General features: G+C 35.6%; 1 protein-coding gene across 1 annotated transcript in view; it reads right to left on the bottom strand.

Moving 5' to 3' along the window:
- Positions 1–14,833, bottom strand: part of LOC106473111 (plasma membrane calcium-transporting ATPase 1-like) — a gene marked incomplete at its 5' end in the record, with an annotated part of 55,815 nt that overhangs the window by 19,904 nt on the left and 21,078 nt on the right. Inside the window, 4 exons of the mRNA XM_013933793.2 lie at positions 2,637–2,831; positions 4,979–5,158; positions 11,956–12,220; positions 13,817–14,055. Of these exons, the coding sequence (XP_013789247.1) occupies positions 2,637–2,831; positions 4,979–5,158; positions 11,956–12,220; positions 13,817–14,055 (879 nt within the window). The remainder of the gene's footprint in view (positions 1–2,636; positions 2,832–4,978; positions 5,159–11,955; positions 12,221–13,816; positions 14,056–14,833) is intronic.

The following is a 14,833-nucleotide window of genomic DNA, read 5'->3' as shown; positions in this document are numbered from 1 at the left end:
CTACGTGCTGTGATCTTTCTTTTATGTATTGCTTTATGACATTTTGTGTAAAATCTGTATGTGATGGAGAAAAATGGATATCATTTTTGGATTCTGTGTACAGGAATTACCGTAGAACAAGTAAAAGTTTCAAGACAACAAAATGATACTTTATCATAACATACAAAGCAAAGGAAGATAATCGCTTGTTAATGACAGCGCATACCAATCACACCTTACACCAAACATATTTGTGTATTAAAGATCAAAGTTTAATAATCACAAACGTTAAAATCTGTAGTGTTGTTTATGCTGTGACTTGAATTAAATTCTCTGATGTGTGTGCTTTCATAACAATGTGCAGAACTTTCACTTGCTAATCATACAATGCAGTAAACTCATAATTCCAATATACATATACAAAACAATTACATGTTAGTGAAATCATCTAGTAATCAAGAGTAGATTATATTACTTTTGCATGTACTTTGAAACAGCACACATCAAGTTCCGAACGCATTAACACGGCCATATATATGTATGAATAGATCACACTGGTGAAAATATTTTCAGGTTTACACAAGCTTTGTTTGTTACTGAAATCACCAGGGTATTTACACTTACATATAACAACCTTGTAAGTTCTAATTATATATACAGAACACTTCATACACACAATCAGATCTACTTATAAAACATACACAATATTTATAGTCACATTATTCCTACGTACAATAGTCCACGTAGTCATAGAGGCAAAGATGTGAATCTTACCATGCTCAAACATGTTCTTCACTGGCAGTAATATTACATAAAAGTATTACGCCCCTCAACTGACTGAAATGTTGAGGCATAGAGGCAAAGACGTGAATCTTACCATGCTCAAACATGTTCTTCACTGGCAGTAATATTACATAAAAGTATTACGCCCCTCAACTGCCTGAAATGTCAAGTTTTCCTTTTGTTCTTGCACAATTTTGCTTATTACATTAAATAAAAATTGCCATCAAGTAAAACTTTTAGTAAAAGCACTCAAATAATTTATTTCAGTGATGACATGGACACAATGAAAAACATGCACGGATTGCATGTATTTGACCATACTAACACCACACAGTTAGTAACTAATATCTTGATCTCAAAACCATATCATGATTTGAAAGTTTCAAAACAAAACCAAAACTATAAATCCAATTATGTCAAGCTGTGCATGCTCATCTATACCTTCAGTCTTTATTCTTTCCTGTCCCTAGCATTTTGTTTGTTGCTCTAGACAAACAATAAATTTTCCTGATATATTAATCAGATCTCTGATGCATCAGATTATAAATTATTAGGCAAACATGATGAATTTAGCTAATCGGTGGTGTGTTAAATAGTTTCTACAAAGATTCATGGATAACAAATAACACCATATTTTTGGAAACCCTTTACACGTACCATATTATTAGTTACTGTCAGTGAAACATTCTATAGTTCAGTATTTTTTAATTCAGTTTCTTTTCCAAAACTTGAAGTTATCTCCAAATTCCTGATTCATATTTCTTAACTGTTATTTGTGATATTCCTCCTCTGTCTTGAAGATATTACCTGGCATGGACCCTTGCCCAAGCTGTACTATGTATCTTGATGTTTTGTGCTGTAGACAATGTTTAATGGTGTATATTCTGTTTTATAATTATTATACTTATTATCTTTTTTTTATAATCAATTGATTAAAGATAAGTAATGAAAGGGAAAGAAATAAAAACTCACCCGAAGTGTGTAGATTTATTGTGTTTTTTTTAACTACTATGCTTTACTATCTCTAAATAGTAATATGTTAAACACTTTTAGGTTGTGGTAAAATGATCCTTCGTGGCCTAGTTTTAGGAAGATGAGAAGAAGCCATGGCCAAAGACCTTACATTCCATTTACGTGGGAACTTAGCTATTATTTGTGTAATCTATTAAAGCTGCTTTCGTGCTCCGTGCCAATCAATGGTGAACAAAAAAATACTGATTTATAAAACCATATCTAGGCACAAAATATGCATACCAACGTGCTAAGACTAACATGAATTTTGATGCTAATGATAATTTATTTCTTCTCCATTGTGTCCTAGAAGTATCCCATGATTCAGGTATATCTGTGGTCATGCAGTTTTGTCCAGTGTATAATCATGGTCAGACATGATGGTGCATGGGTTGAGAGTATGTTATTTGAAAATAAAACTGTATTTAAATAGTAGTAATATTAATTTGTGTTTTTCCTATAGCTACCAGAAAATAACTACTAGACATATGTCAAAAACTGAAGCACATAATCAGATCTGAGAGAAGGTTGGCAGACATTCTGAAGAGCAAAATCGAAGGAGGAAAAACAAAAGGCAGTCAGACATACACTTGACACTACATTAGAGATGAGAAGCTTGAATTAGAAAAGTTGTTGAGAGTAGTGAGGAACAAAGAACAACAGAGAACCGTAGTCACTGACCCTAATAATTGGGGAGGACACTCGAAGTGATCGAGTGACCATAAAATATTGAATTTCAACAATACGAGAGGAATAACTCATCAATATCTTAGAATTACCAAATTTCAATGGATTCAGTTAGTAAATACTATAATCACAAGTGTGTGGATAATAGCTAGTCATTTCTCCTAAATAACACATACCATAGCGAAGCCCACATCAGCTTTTTTGAGAGCGGGACCATCGTTAGTGCCGTCTCCCGTGACTGCAACTACTTCTCGATTCGTGCTCAACTTACTATCTATAATTCCCTTCACTAGGGTGAACTTGTCCTGAGGGGAAGATCTGGCCAAAACTCTAAGTTGAGGCCATATCTGATCAATCAGATGTTGCTGGATCTGCAAGGAAAGAATGAGTGGACAATACTTTCATATTCTGTAAGAATAAATTTGGTCAGTTTTTAAAACAATCTAGTTCAAATTTTATACTAACCTTATGTACAAAAGTGGGAGTCAAAGTGCACATTTCAGACCTTTTACACAGTCGTATTCAAAATTAGTTATTCAATTTTATTACTGATGTATATCAATAAACTTGGCAGCAAAATGTAGTTTATAATTCAACTTTTAATATTATGTATGTTTTAATTTCTTAATCCAAAAAGAAAATATTTAACTTCTCAATCTTCACTTCTCTGTATCACATGATGTTACTCTGTTTTGAGGTTTCAGAATATTCATTATTTACAAACATCAACTGTATAAATGAAAGGTAAGTATCTAATATAAAAACCTGTCACCTTTTTTATTTTCTAAGACATGAATAAAGTTTTTACACCCACCATAAGCTCCTTCAACATCTTCATGCTTTTGAAATTAACTATTTACTTAGGCTTACTTTGTCAGTGATATATGTTTATAACCAACAAAAAGACAATTTCATTAAATGTATGTTTATGGTGACTTTATGTTAATTTGTTTTGGTAAAAGGCAACATCTCATAAGCAAATTTGATTGAGTACAGACTGAAGTTGGTGCTTTGGTAAGTAATGAAATTTTTGACCTATTTATAGGTTGATAAAAAAAAAAAATACATTACAGTAGTTTTGGGGCATTCTATTTTATTGTTTGGACACGTAATATAATTGGAAAAAAACAGTACTAGCAAAGTATGTTAAGAGAATTTGTTTGAGCCAAAATAGGCCTATAAAACAAGAATTAATGGTAAATATCTTGTATTTTTATAGTATATATTTTTTCTATTGATATATAACTTTTAACAAAGTAAATATCAATGTAAAAATTAAAAACGTATTATGTTATACAAGAAAACTTCAAGGAAAAGAAATTAAACAATTTTTTTGTGACACTCCTCAAGCAACCCACAAGGACATAGATGTCACATGATGCAACTTAAAACTTTGTTACCCTAAACTCTCCAAATTCCTGCTAACCGAGTTATTACTTGTTGCAATAGTTAGACATGATTCAAAGAGCAATAAAACATTAAGATTAAACAATAGCACTTTTTAAAAGTTAAAAGGCTTAAACCTGTTAATATAAATAACTGTAATTGTCTGTTATAATATGCAGTCATTCTAGTAAACAAACAAACAAAAAATATCTTAAATTACCCGGCACTCAGACTAGTCATAGCCTGCGTCAGTAAATTCACAGACAAATCTTTAGTAAAAATACTTTATAAAAAAGTTCAGATTTGTTTGTGCAATATATTCGTAACGATTACAAAAAACGTAAATTTCGTGAAGTTACAAATAGTAAATACAGAATTATAGTTCCCATTAATTCTTTAATTTGGGATTGGTCGAATAGATCCACTCTGTGTACACAAGGCTAAATTAAATAATTTATATGTACAATGCATTCTCAAAATTTGGTACTTATTTCAAATTGTTCAGAATAATTTTTCTCATTTTTATGTGAATATACATTCCCTCATTTTTATAACTTTCATTCCTTATATAAGAATAATCAGAATGTTTTAGCTACTAACTCAATGTTATGTAACAATGATTACAGTCATCTCGGTTGTAATTTTTATGATGATAAGGATAAATGTCATGCATCTTATATTTACTACCAAAGCAAACTTTCATGTTAGTTAACTTCCTACACTCACCTCACCAGTACTGTCTCGTACCCTACGGTTGAAGTGTTAGTTAACTTCCTACACTCACCTCACCAGTACTGTCTCGTACCCTACGGTTGAAGTGTTAGTTAACTTCCTACACTCACCTCACCAGTACTGTCTCGTACCCTACGGTTGAAGTGTTAGTTAACTTCCTACACTCACCTCACCAGTACTGTCTCGTACCCTACGGTTGAAGTGTTAGTTAACTTCCTACACTCGCCTCACCAGTACTGTCTCGTACCCTACGGTTGAAGTGTTAGTTAACTTCCTACACTCGCCTCACCAGTACTGTCTCGTACCCTACGGTTGAAGTGTTAGTTAACTTCCTACACTCGCCTCACCAGTACTGTCTCGTACCCTACGGTTGAAGTGTTAGTTAACTTCCTACACTCACCTCACCAGTACTGTCTCGTACCCTACGGTTGAAGTCCTTGCCTTCGAGCACCAGAAACTCATCTCCGGGCTTAATTATGCCACATTTCATGGCTATTGAACGAGCTGTGTTCACATTGTCTCCAGTTACCATTCTTACAGTTATTCCTGCCTTCTGACACTTTTTGATAGCATCAGGAACCTGTAAAAGCAAATATCATTAATTTCATTTATTAATATTTACAGCATGCTAAACATCTAACCCTAATCAAATATTTTTTTGACTGGCTGCTGTATCGATTTATTGGCGTTATTATTTTGATGTAATTAACTCAACAAACCAAACCTTGAAATTAAGTTAGTCAACTAATGATTTAGCTGTTACAGCACAAAAATTCATAACCATTAAATATTCTTACTAATTTCTAGTAAAATATATCATTAACATAAATGTCATTGAGTTCTGTTATAATTGTACAGTTTTACTTCCAAGATGTGATGAATTTATTGCAGTGAAAAGCTCCAGAACATTTTTAAGTACTTAATTTTATAAGTGAATCAAACCTAGGCTGCAAGGGAAATTCTGAGTATTGTTACTTCATGTACTTCCATTGGTTGAATTGATGCTTTTCTCGTTAATAAGCCAAGTACTGGATATCCAGAGTGAGATATAAGAAAGGAAACAAGAATAATAGGGTGTGTGGTAGAAAATAAGGAAACATGACAAAAAGGGTGTGGTAGAAAATAAGGAAACATGACACATACGGTGAGAGATAGAAAATAAGGAAATGAAGAATAGGGTGTGGTAGAAAATAAGGAAACATGAAGAAAAGGGTGTGATATATAATAAGGAAACATGAAGAAAAGGGTGTGATATAAAATAATGAAACATGAAGAAAAGGGTGTGATATAAAATAATGAAACATGAAGAAAAGGGTGTGATAGAAAATAAGGAAACATGAAGAATAGGGTGTGGTAGAAAATAAGGAAACATGAAGAATAGGGTGTGGTAGAAAATAAGGAAACATGAAGAAAAGGGTGTGATATAAAATAATGAAACATGAAGAAAAGGGTGTGATAGAAAATAAGGAAACATGAAGAATGGGGTGTGGTAGAAAATAAGGAAACATGAAGAAAAGGGTGTGATATAAAATAATGAAACATGAAGAAAAGGGTGTGATAGAAAATAAGGAAACATGAAGAATATGGTGTGATAGAAAATAAAAACATGAAGAATGGGGTGTGATAGAAAATAAGGAAACATGACGAAAAGGGTGTGATATAAAATAATGAAACATGAAGCATAGGGTGTGATAGAAAGTAAGGAAACATGAAGAATAGGGTGTGGTAGAAAGTAAGGAAACATGAAGAATAGGGTGTGATAGAAAATAAGGAAACATGAAGAATAGGGTGTGATAGAAAGTAAGGAAACATGAAGAATAGGGTGTGATTGAAAATAAGGAAACATGATACAAAGGGTGGAATAGAAAATAAAGAAACATGACACATAGGGTGGAATAGAAAATAAAGAAACACAACACATACGGTGTGATAGAAAATAAGGATTGGTTAGTTAGTTGTTTGGAATTTTTTGGCACAAGTCAACTAGGCTATCTGCACCAAACAACTGATAAAAATTTCCATAAGTAAAATTAAAGAAAATGTAAAAAAGAAAACAAGTTAAAACTAAACAATGTCTAAAAAAGCTAAAAATTCAATCAAGTTAGACAGTGTCACCATTGCCAATGACACTGCCCAATGTCAGGGGTAAACCCCAAGAAAATACGTCTAAAATACGTAACGAATGCATGAAAGCAAAACATGGGCAATTGTGACCTGAGTGTCACAAAGATCACACATTGGCAGATCAGTCCCATATAAAAGAAGATGATGGGTTAAAAAACAGTGACCAATGCATAGCCTAGCCAAGACAACTTTCTCCCTTTGATCCTTATGGAAACTAGATGGCCAAACAACAACAGTAAGTTTCATCTGGAAAAGCTTGTTATGAAGTTGTTCAACCCAAACCAACTGCCAACTGGCACAAAGCCGGGCCTTGCTCACAGGACCATTGTCCATACAGGGGACAGGCATCGCTGAGACAGCACCAAAGTAGATGGACATAGCTTGTCCCCTAGATACCAACATGACCAGGTATCCAGAAAACTGGATAGTAACAGATAACAGAGAAAACTGAGTCAGTCATTTCTTAATGTCCAAGAGAAAAGGGTGAGAACTTATACTAGGTGATTACAAGACCAGTATAGAGCTAAGAGAGTCTATGTAAATAGTACAGTTAGTGTATTGCTTAGCTTCTATATGGTCCAGGGCAAGAGAAATAGCATGCAATTCAGCAATGAACACAGAAACTGTAGAGATGATCCTGTGAGCAACCACCGAGTCACAACAAACCATGGCAGAACCTACAGAGTCACCTGATTTCAAATCCTCTGTAAAAACTGAAACAGAAGAATGGTTTGAAAGATGTTTGGCAAAAAGAAGACAGTACTTCCAATTGAGAGAATCCACCTTCCTCAGATGATTCAAGGAAAGGACACAGGTTGGGATGGTAATGAGCTATGGTGGGATGGGCTGATCATCAGACTCAGCAACATCATACAATGATAGACCCAATACAGCCAGCTGTGCCTGGATACGAAGGCCAAAAGGAGGAATGGCAGACCATATATTCCTAAAGAGCACAGCCCACTGAGGAAGGAAGACACAACCCCAGGTAGGATACTGTGATAAGGATTGAAGCTTGGTAGCATAAAGCAAGGAAATTTGTGAACATCTGAGGTGAAGAGGAGGTTAATGGGGCTCAGTGTACAGACTCTGGACTGGCAAAGTGTGAAAACCCCTACGCAGAGCCAAAAGCATCAGATGATGTACAGAGCCCATCAACTTCAGGGTAGAACCACAGACCCATAGAAGTGGAAAAAAAAAGACACGGAGGATGTTCAGTGCCAGTGTACACTTGGCACAAAGCTATCTAATGTGAGGAATAAAAGTTAGCTTGCAGTCAAATAGAAGCCCCAAGAACTTTACCTCAGGAACCAGTAAAATTATATGAATCAAAATGGGCAAATGGCCTCGCAACCCATAGGAGTGAAGGTCCTGCAAAATGCCAAACCTCCATGTAGTGTAATAAGCCTTCTCAAGATCAAAGAAGATAGAAACAAGATGCTTTCTCTTGAGGAAGACTTCCCTGATCAAGGCTGAGACGAATTAGGTAATCCATGGTGAAACACTGTCAACAAAAACCACATTGGGTGAGTGAGATAAGGTTGTTTGATTCAAGGAACCAAACAAGACATGCATTAACCATCCTCTCCAGAACCTTACGAAGACAGCTAGTCAAAGGAATTACATGATAATTAGAAGGAATCTTGGGATCCTTCCAGGCTTTGAAAAGAGGGAGAACAATAGCCATGCACCAAGCATCAGGAAAAACATCCTCCTGCCAAATCTGTTTAAAAACAATCAGAAGAAGAGCAAGAGAGAGACGGCATAGCATCTCATAGTGAACATCATCTGGTCAAACTGATGTACTACCAGATCAATGAAGAGCAAACATAAGTTACACCAGTGTAAATGGGGAATTGTTATCATAGAGCCCGAGACTTAATGGCCAAGAAGATGGAAGAAGAGACAGAAGTGCTGGAAAGGTGGGAAAAGCACTCCCCAAGAGTATTGACGATACTCCTTTTACATCAGCAGCTTCCTGGCCATTGGAGAGCAAGATAGAAAGGGGATAGGAAGCATACTTCTCATTGACCTTCCAAATCTTGTTCCAGACAACTTTGGAATTTGTGGTAGAAGAGATGTTGGTAGTGAACATAATCCAGGATTTCTTCTGGCTTTGATGCCTGACCAGTCAGGCACAGGCCTGCTGGAAAGCAATGTGGTTGGAGAAAGTGGGATACCTGTGAAATATATCCCAGGCCTGTTTCTGAGCCCTCCGTGCCTGCTGAAAGGCAGGAGATCACCATGGATGAGGTTATCGTAAGAAATGTGTCAAAGTTTTTCAGGACAGAACAAACAACTGCTTGAATTATACAATTTGTTACTGTCTCCATGCAGTCATTAATGGATGGAAGACTAACGACAGCAGGAACAAGTTTCAAGAAAGAGGTGAAGTAGAGTCAGTCAGTCTGCTCCAACTTCCACCATAGCATACAGGTCTGGTGGCATCCATCTTAGCCAGTCTCCTTCAAAATGATTGTAAAATGACCACTGCCCCATGGGTCACTGTCAACCCTCCAAGAAAAATGAGGAAAAAGATAGGTAAAAGAACCAGTAATGAAGAGAGCATACTCTACATAAAAGGACCCCACCCATTAATACCAGGCACCACCCCAGACGGGATTGTGTCCATTAAAGTCTCCAAACAGGAAAAATGAAGATGGCAAATGTTCTATAAGAGCATCAAGATCTGATTGATCATAAGTCTCTCCTGGAGACAGATACACAGAACACAGAGTGATGGTATGACCCATGAAGATACAGATGGTTACAGTCTCTAGGATGCATCAAGTGGCACAGACAAGATGGGGATGTGCTGTTCAACCAGCAGCGCCACACCTCCATGAACTCGAACATCATACAATCTGTCATTACTGTACAAGGAAAACTGCTGAGAGGTGACAGTAGTGGGTCAAGTGAATGTTTCTTGCAAGGAGAGACACATGGGAGGATATATATCAATCAAGGCCTTAATGTCATCCAAATTAGAATGAAGGCCTTGACATTCCCACAGTATCAAAGTGGCCATTTTAGTTAAAAGTAGAAGAACTGAGTGAATAACCTTTTGTTTGTGATCACAACATTTTTCTTTAGTAGAAATAGGTCTATCAATCTCTATGAAACCTGCACTAGGACAACTGGGTAGATCTCTGTCAGAAGGAGACTCCAGTGACTGAGTGTATGACCAAATAATGGTTCTGTACCTCAGGGCCAAAGGAGATGGACCTGAGAAGTCAATGGAAAATATAGTGGGGACAGAGACATAGGCTTGTCAACTCTTGCATTCACAGAGGACAAAAGACTCTTTACATGGTGTGAGAAAGACTCTGATGGAGGTCTTAAAACATCTGTCTGCACATCCACTGTAGCAATGGAATGGTGTGCAGCAGTACATGTCTGAGATAGAACTGGGTACAACAACTTCTGGGCCTAGAGATAACAGATGTTGTTTATAATACGTAAACTACCACACAGTGAGGGTCAAGTTGACACTTGTAGGAGTCATGGTCTTTGCATCACAAGGAGCACACATCAAAGAACCACAACAAGATGCCTTAAAATGTCCAAACCACTGACACTGGAATCACCTGAGAGGGTCGATGCAAACGTCAATACAAGAACATTGGTAGGCAGCATATTTCCATCCTTACGAGTGAAAATATGTCACACAGTAGAAACTCCTTGGCTGGAGAAACAAGCGGGGATCTACAACTCCGGGATGTTGTAGAATCCCTCTCAAATGATAACTTCTCATGAGGAATTCAAAGTAGCATGGGGAGTAACCTCAAGAGGTATATTCTCAATGGCTTTCGACTTCAGGAGGAGTTCTCTGTGTTTCGGTATAGATGTTTCCACCAAGATGTACCCAGAACGTAGCTTCTTAACTGACTTCATAGAGCCAGCAAGCCCCTCTAATCCCTTCTAAATGAAAAATGAAGAGTTTGCCCTATAGGTTTGTCAGACAGAGTGAAGAATGAAAAATTGAGGTTCAAGAATAGGATGGGAAGGTGACTGCTGATCAAAGTCTTCTAAACGTTGTAGCTTGGTTTTTTTTTTTTTTTGGGGTCACTGGGTGCAGGATCCATAAAAATGGAGAAAATTCAGTGACCACTGACCCCACCCACCATGGACCCCTACAAGGGGATGCACTACAATGCCAAACAAGGACACTGCAGATACTACAGGGTGTCGTTAGCACTATACCCAAACACCAGTATCAGACACAATATCCACAACACCTGTTGAGAACGTGTTGGCAGGTGGCCTTGGAGTGGCTCCCCCAGGATCAGTTGGCTGGTCCTGTTGGGCCAGGGTCAACTAAGTACCAGTGTTGGAGGATGAGTCAATATGCCACAAATATAAACTAGCCCTTTAATAACACCCCCTAAGCCAACAATCCTCTCCTTCACAGGATGCCACGCATAACAAACATGTGGGTGGAAGTTCAAATCCCAGAGGAGGTAAACTGAAGATACAAAACTTCCCTGGGAGGTCCCCTCACAATGTACAAGAATCTACCTTGAGGGGAGAAAAATAAGGAAACATGAAGCACAGAGTGCAATAGAAAATAAGGAAAGAAACTAAATGAGAGTTGATTGTTTGAAAAAGAAAATTCCACATATCACCAAGATAATAATAATAACTTAGGATTTAACATAGCTGAATGATTCATATTACCACTACTTTATCATCATGTACAAGAAACAGAAGCTCCTCTACCCAGATAGAGAAAAGTCACATCTAGACTGTATTTTTTTTTAAATACTCTCTTTCACACATAATAAGTTTGACTTAAGTAAGTCATATCTTATTTCTTGACATTCCAAGTTACGTATTAATATCATGGAAATCTGATTTAATTATGACTTTCTAAAATGGCTGTCATCATACGTCTGTTGTCCACACATTTTTTCTGAAAATAATTAACCAGTATTGATATATTTTTCATATAAAAATGTAAATTGCACAATGAATATATGCTACTAGACTTTGCAATAAATATTTTAGTTTGCTCAGTATGTTAAAGTTAAGGAAAGAAGTAGAAATATTGTAAGTATACCACAATCTATGGGGTAAATCATCCAAACCAAACTGTACTGTAAACTGATTAGTAGTTTTATTTACCTAACAGTATGTACTGAAAAATTACAAACTAAAAGTAGAAAGTATCTTACATTTCAATCATTTTAGCTTGTGCAAGCCATGCCATGGTTTAGTTGAAATTACACTGAAACACAAAAGCAAATTCTTTACCTCTGAACGAACAGGATCTTCGATGCCCACCACACATATACATGTCATGTTGCTTACGATGTCATCTTCATCGTCCCAGTTAGGTTCCACATCATACTGCACCTGATTAATGTCAGGGTTGTGTCGTACATAATCTTTATATGCCAGACAAATGGTACGTAACCCGTCACAAGCCATAGGCTCAATAACCATTTTTACAAGCTTATCTTGGGCCTCTTTGGAAAATCTTTCTATTATTCCTTCTGTTCCCAAGATATAAGAACACCTAAAATAAAAAATTAACAAACTAGAGGTTGTGTGCCTAATGATGTATATTGATACAAGCCTACCAATAAGTAAATAGACATCCATTCCAGACAGGATGTCATTTTATCTAATAAACATACATGAAACAAAGGGTACATACACAGGTTACCATTAGTATTTGATGAATCTGCACTTTGCAGTATTTAATTTAGCAACACAGTTACATATTCTAACTAATATGTACAAAACTGCCACAAAAAATTGGTTGTTTGGGATACTTTTGTGGGGAAAAATCAAAAATGGTTGATGCATACTTAAGTAGGGTTCATATTTGGTAACTTGCAAGGGCTTTGAAGAGCAGTAATACCTAATCTTCACACCATCAGTTGATGAGTAGCTGAACAAGCAGGAGCCCCATCTTATATGAAAATGCTGCCTTGTCTGGTAAGCTCATCACTGGTAGATGGCCTTGCTCTTCTACCCTTTGTAACTCTAATTCTTTTTATGGCAAGTCTAGATTTGCACAGTGGATTATCCTGGATTGTGCAACTATCCTCCCAAGAACCAAGTCATGAAAAAATATTTTAGTGTTTATGTTATGGTGTAGGGGTGCAGTGGTCTGCTAAATGGCCACAGCTGGTGGTTTGTGGAGGGATGGTCATTACTGCTCGACGTTTCATGATTCTCAGATGCGATATCATCTGTGATTTTACTGCTACCATTGTACAATACTGCCTGGAATAAAGAGCGACTTCCATCTATGGATCACACTTGAAAAAGCAGTAGCCATTTGATGATAATGATATTTCACACTTCTCTTCATAGCATAAAGAGTTCATTGTTCATGCAAAATGTTTTCCATTGTGACTGAAGCTGCATTTTCACCTTATTCACTGTGACCTGGAAATTCTTGCTAATTTTGACCACCTTTCCATCACTGCACTAGGTGACCTCATGAAACTACAGTTATGAACGGGGATGCTTTCATCCGTGGAATGGCAAGGCTTTTTGTATTCTATAGCCTTTACAGAACTATACTTATGCCTATAAGTTGGGATTACTTACATATGACACCATAAAGCTTGCAGGTGTCTATTTACTTATTGGTAGGATGTGGTAGGTTCCTAAACATTCACAAAATAATAATACTTAAAAAATGAAATAATAAAAATGTCAACATTGAAACTTTCATGAATATTCTTTATTCAAAATGGATGGATAATTAAAAACAAAACAAAAATGGTAAGGATTTATACAAATGAACATTCAGGATCATTACCAGCATCCTGTATCAATGTTTAATAGTGAAAAATAACACAGAACTAAGAAACAAATTAACTGAATACTTAGCAATTACATATTTCTGTGTTCACATTCCATAAAGAAATATTTACCAAATTAATTACTGATTGTTAATACACCATAATGTTTTTAATATAAAATGTTATAATGTAGAGAATAAATAATTAAAGTGCATAACTGGAAAACAACATTATCTTCATCTATAGAATAGATTTAAAGGAAATACACTTTATACCTATAGTAAAAGGCAAGCCTACCTAAACAAGAATGTGAAGAAATTGAACATACTATCTTAAAACTTTAGAACACGTACTTTTTCATAATCATTTCCGAAGCTCCTTTTGTGTAGACTCGGAATCCATTTTCAATAGGAATAACAGTGCTCATAGACTTCCGAACGGAGTTAAAAGTGTACACTTTGTGTAACTTTTCTTCTGTGATATCATCTCTTACTGACTGATAACTTCTACCCAATTCCACAACAAAGCTTAACAGAGCACACTCTGTCTTATTGCCCACTTGCTGGGGAAGTTCCCCTGGGTTATGAGGAGCCTGGAAGGTTGAGATTATATATTTCTGAATTATAAAACAATATTTTATTCTAAACACCTATATAAATATGTATATATTACTTTTATAGTTTCAATTAACAGTTTCCTCATCATGTATCTTTAAATCTACCAGAGTACATAACATTCTATGAAACAAATTTAATGGTTGTAACATCAAGAGAGAATCTACAAGTTAATGTATTTTATTCAAAAGAAATTGGAGCCTCAAATATTCTAGAAATACACACACAAATCTTAACTTGTCTGTTACAATTAAAACTACTACAGAAGAATATTTACTTACACTAAATTACTTAATTAGAACATACAAAATCACAAGTAGCAATACAATGAAATTTTTCATCATGGGCTCGGTAACCATTTTGTGCTTGTTAGTTTTCCTGCTATAACTTATAAATTAGTAAGCGAATGTTAACGAACTTTGGTAGATTATCAGTAAACATTACAATGCTTTCATACGCAAAATATCAATTTTTTTTTATTAAGTCTTAAGATTTATAAAGCAATGTTTTTCTCATGTCTGTTTTTTATTTTCTCATGATGCCTATATATCATGCAAAGTAATATTTATTTTAAGATTAAAAATACTTTTTTGCATCAGAAAATTTTAAAATTTCACATGCAAAATCTTTATAATGCCCAGATTCATATCAAACGTTTTTTAAGAAAAAACTTTATATTTTATTTATATTTTCAGTAATTAATCTCGGTATGGGTTTCGGTAGATTTGACCAATCTTGCAACCACCATAGAAAATT

This window comes from Limulus polyphemus, unplaced genomic scaffold (genome assembly GCF_000517525.1).
Source record: "Limulus polyphemus unplaced genomic scaffold, Limulus_polyphemus-2.1.2 Scaffold5894, whole genome shotgun sequence".
NCBI classification, from domain to species: Eukaryota; Metazoa; Arthropoda; class Merostomata; order Xiphosura; family Limulidae; genus Limulus; species Limulus polyphemus.
This window is presented reverse-complemented; position numbering and strand designations above follow the sequence as displayed.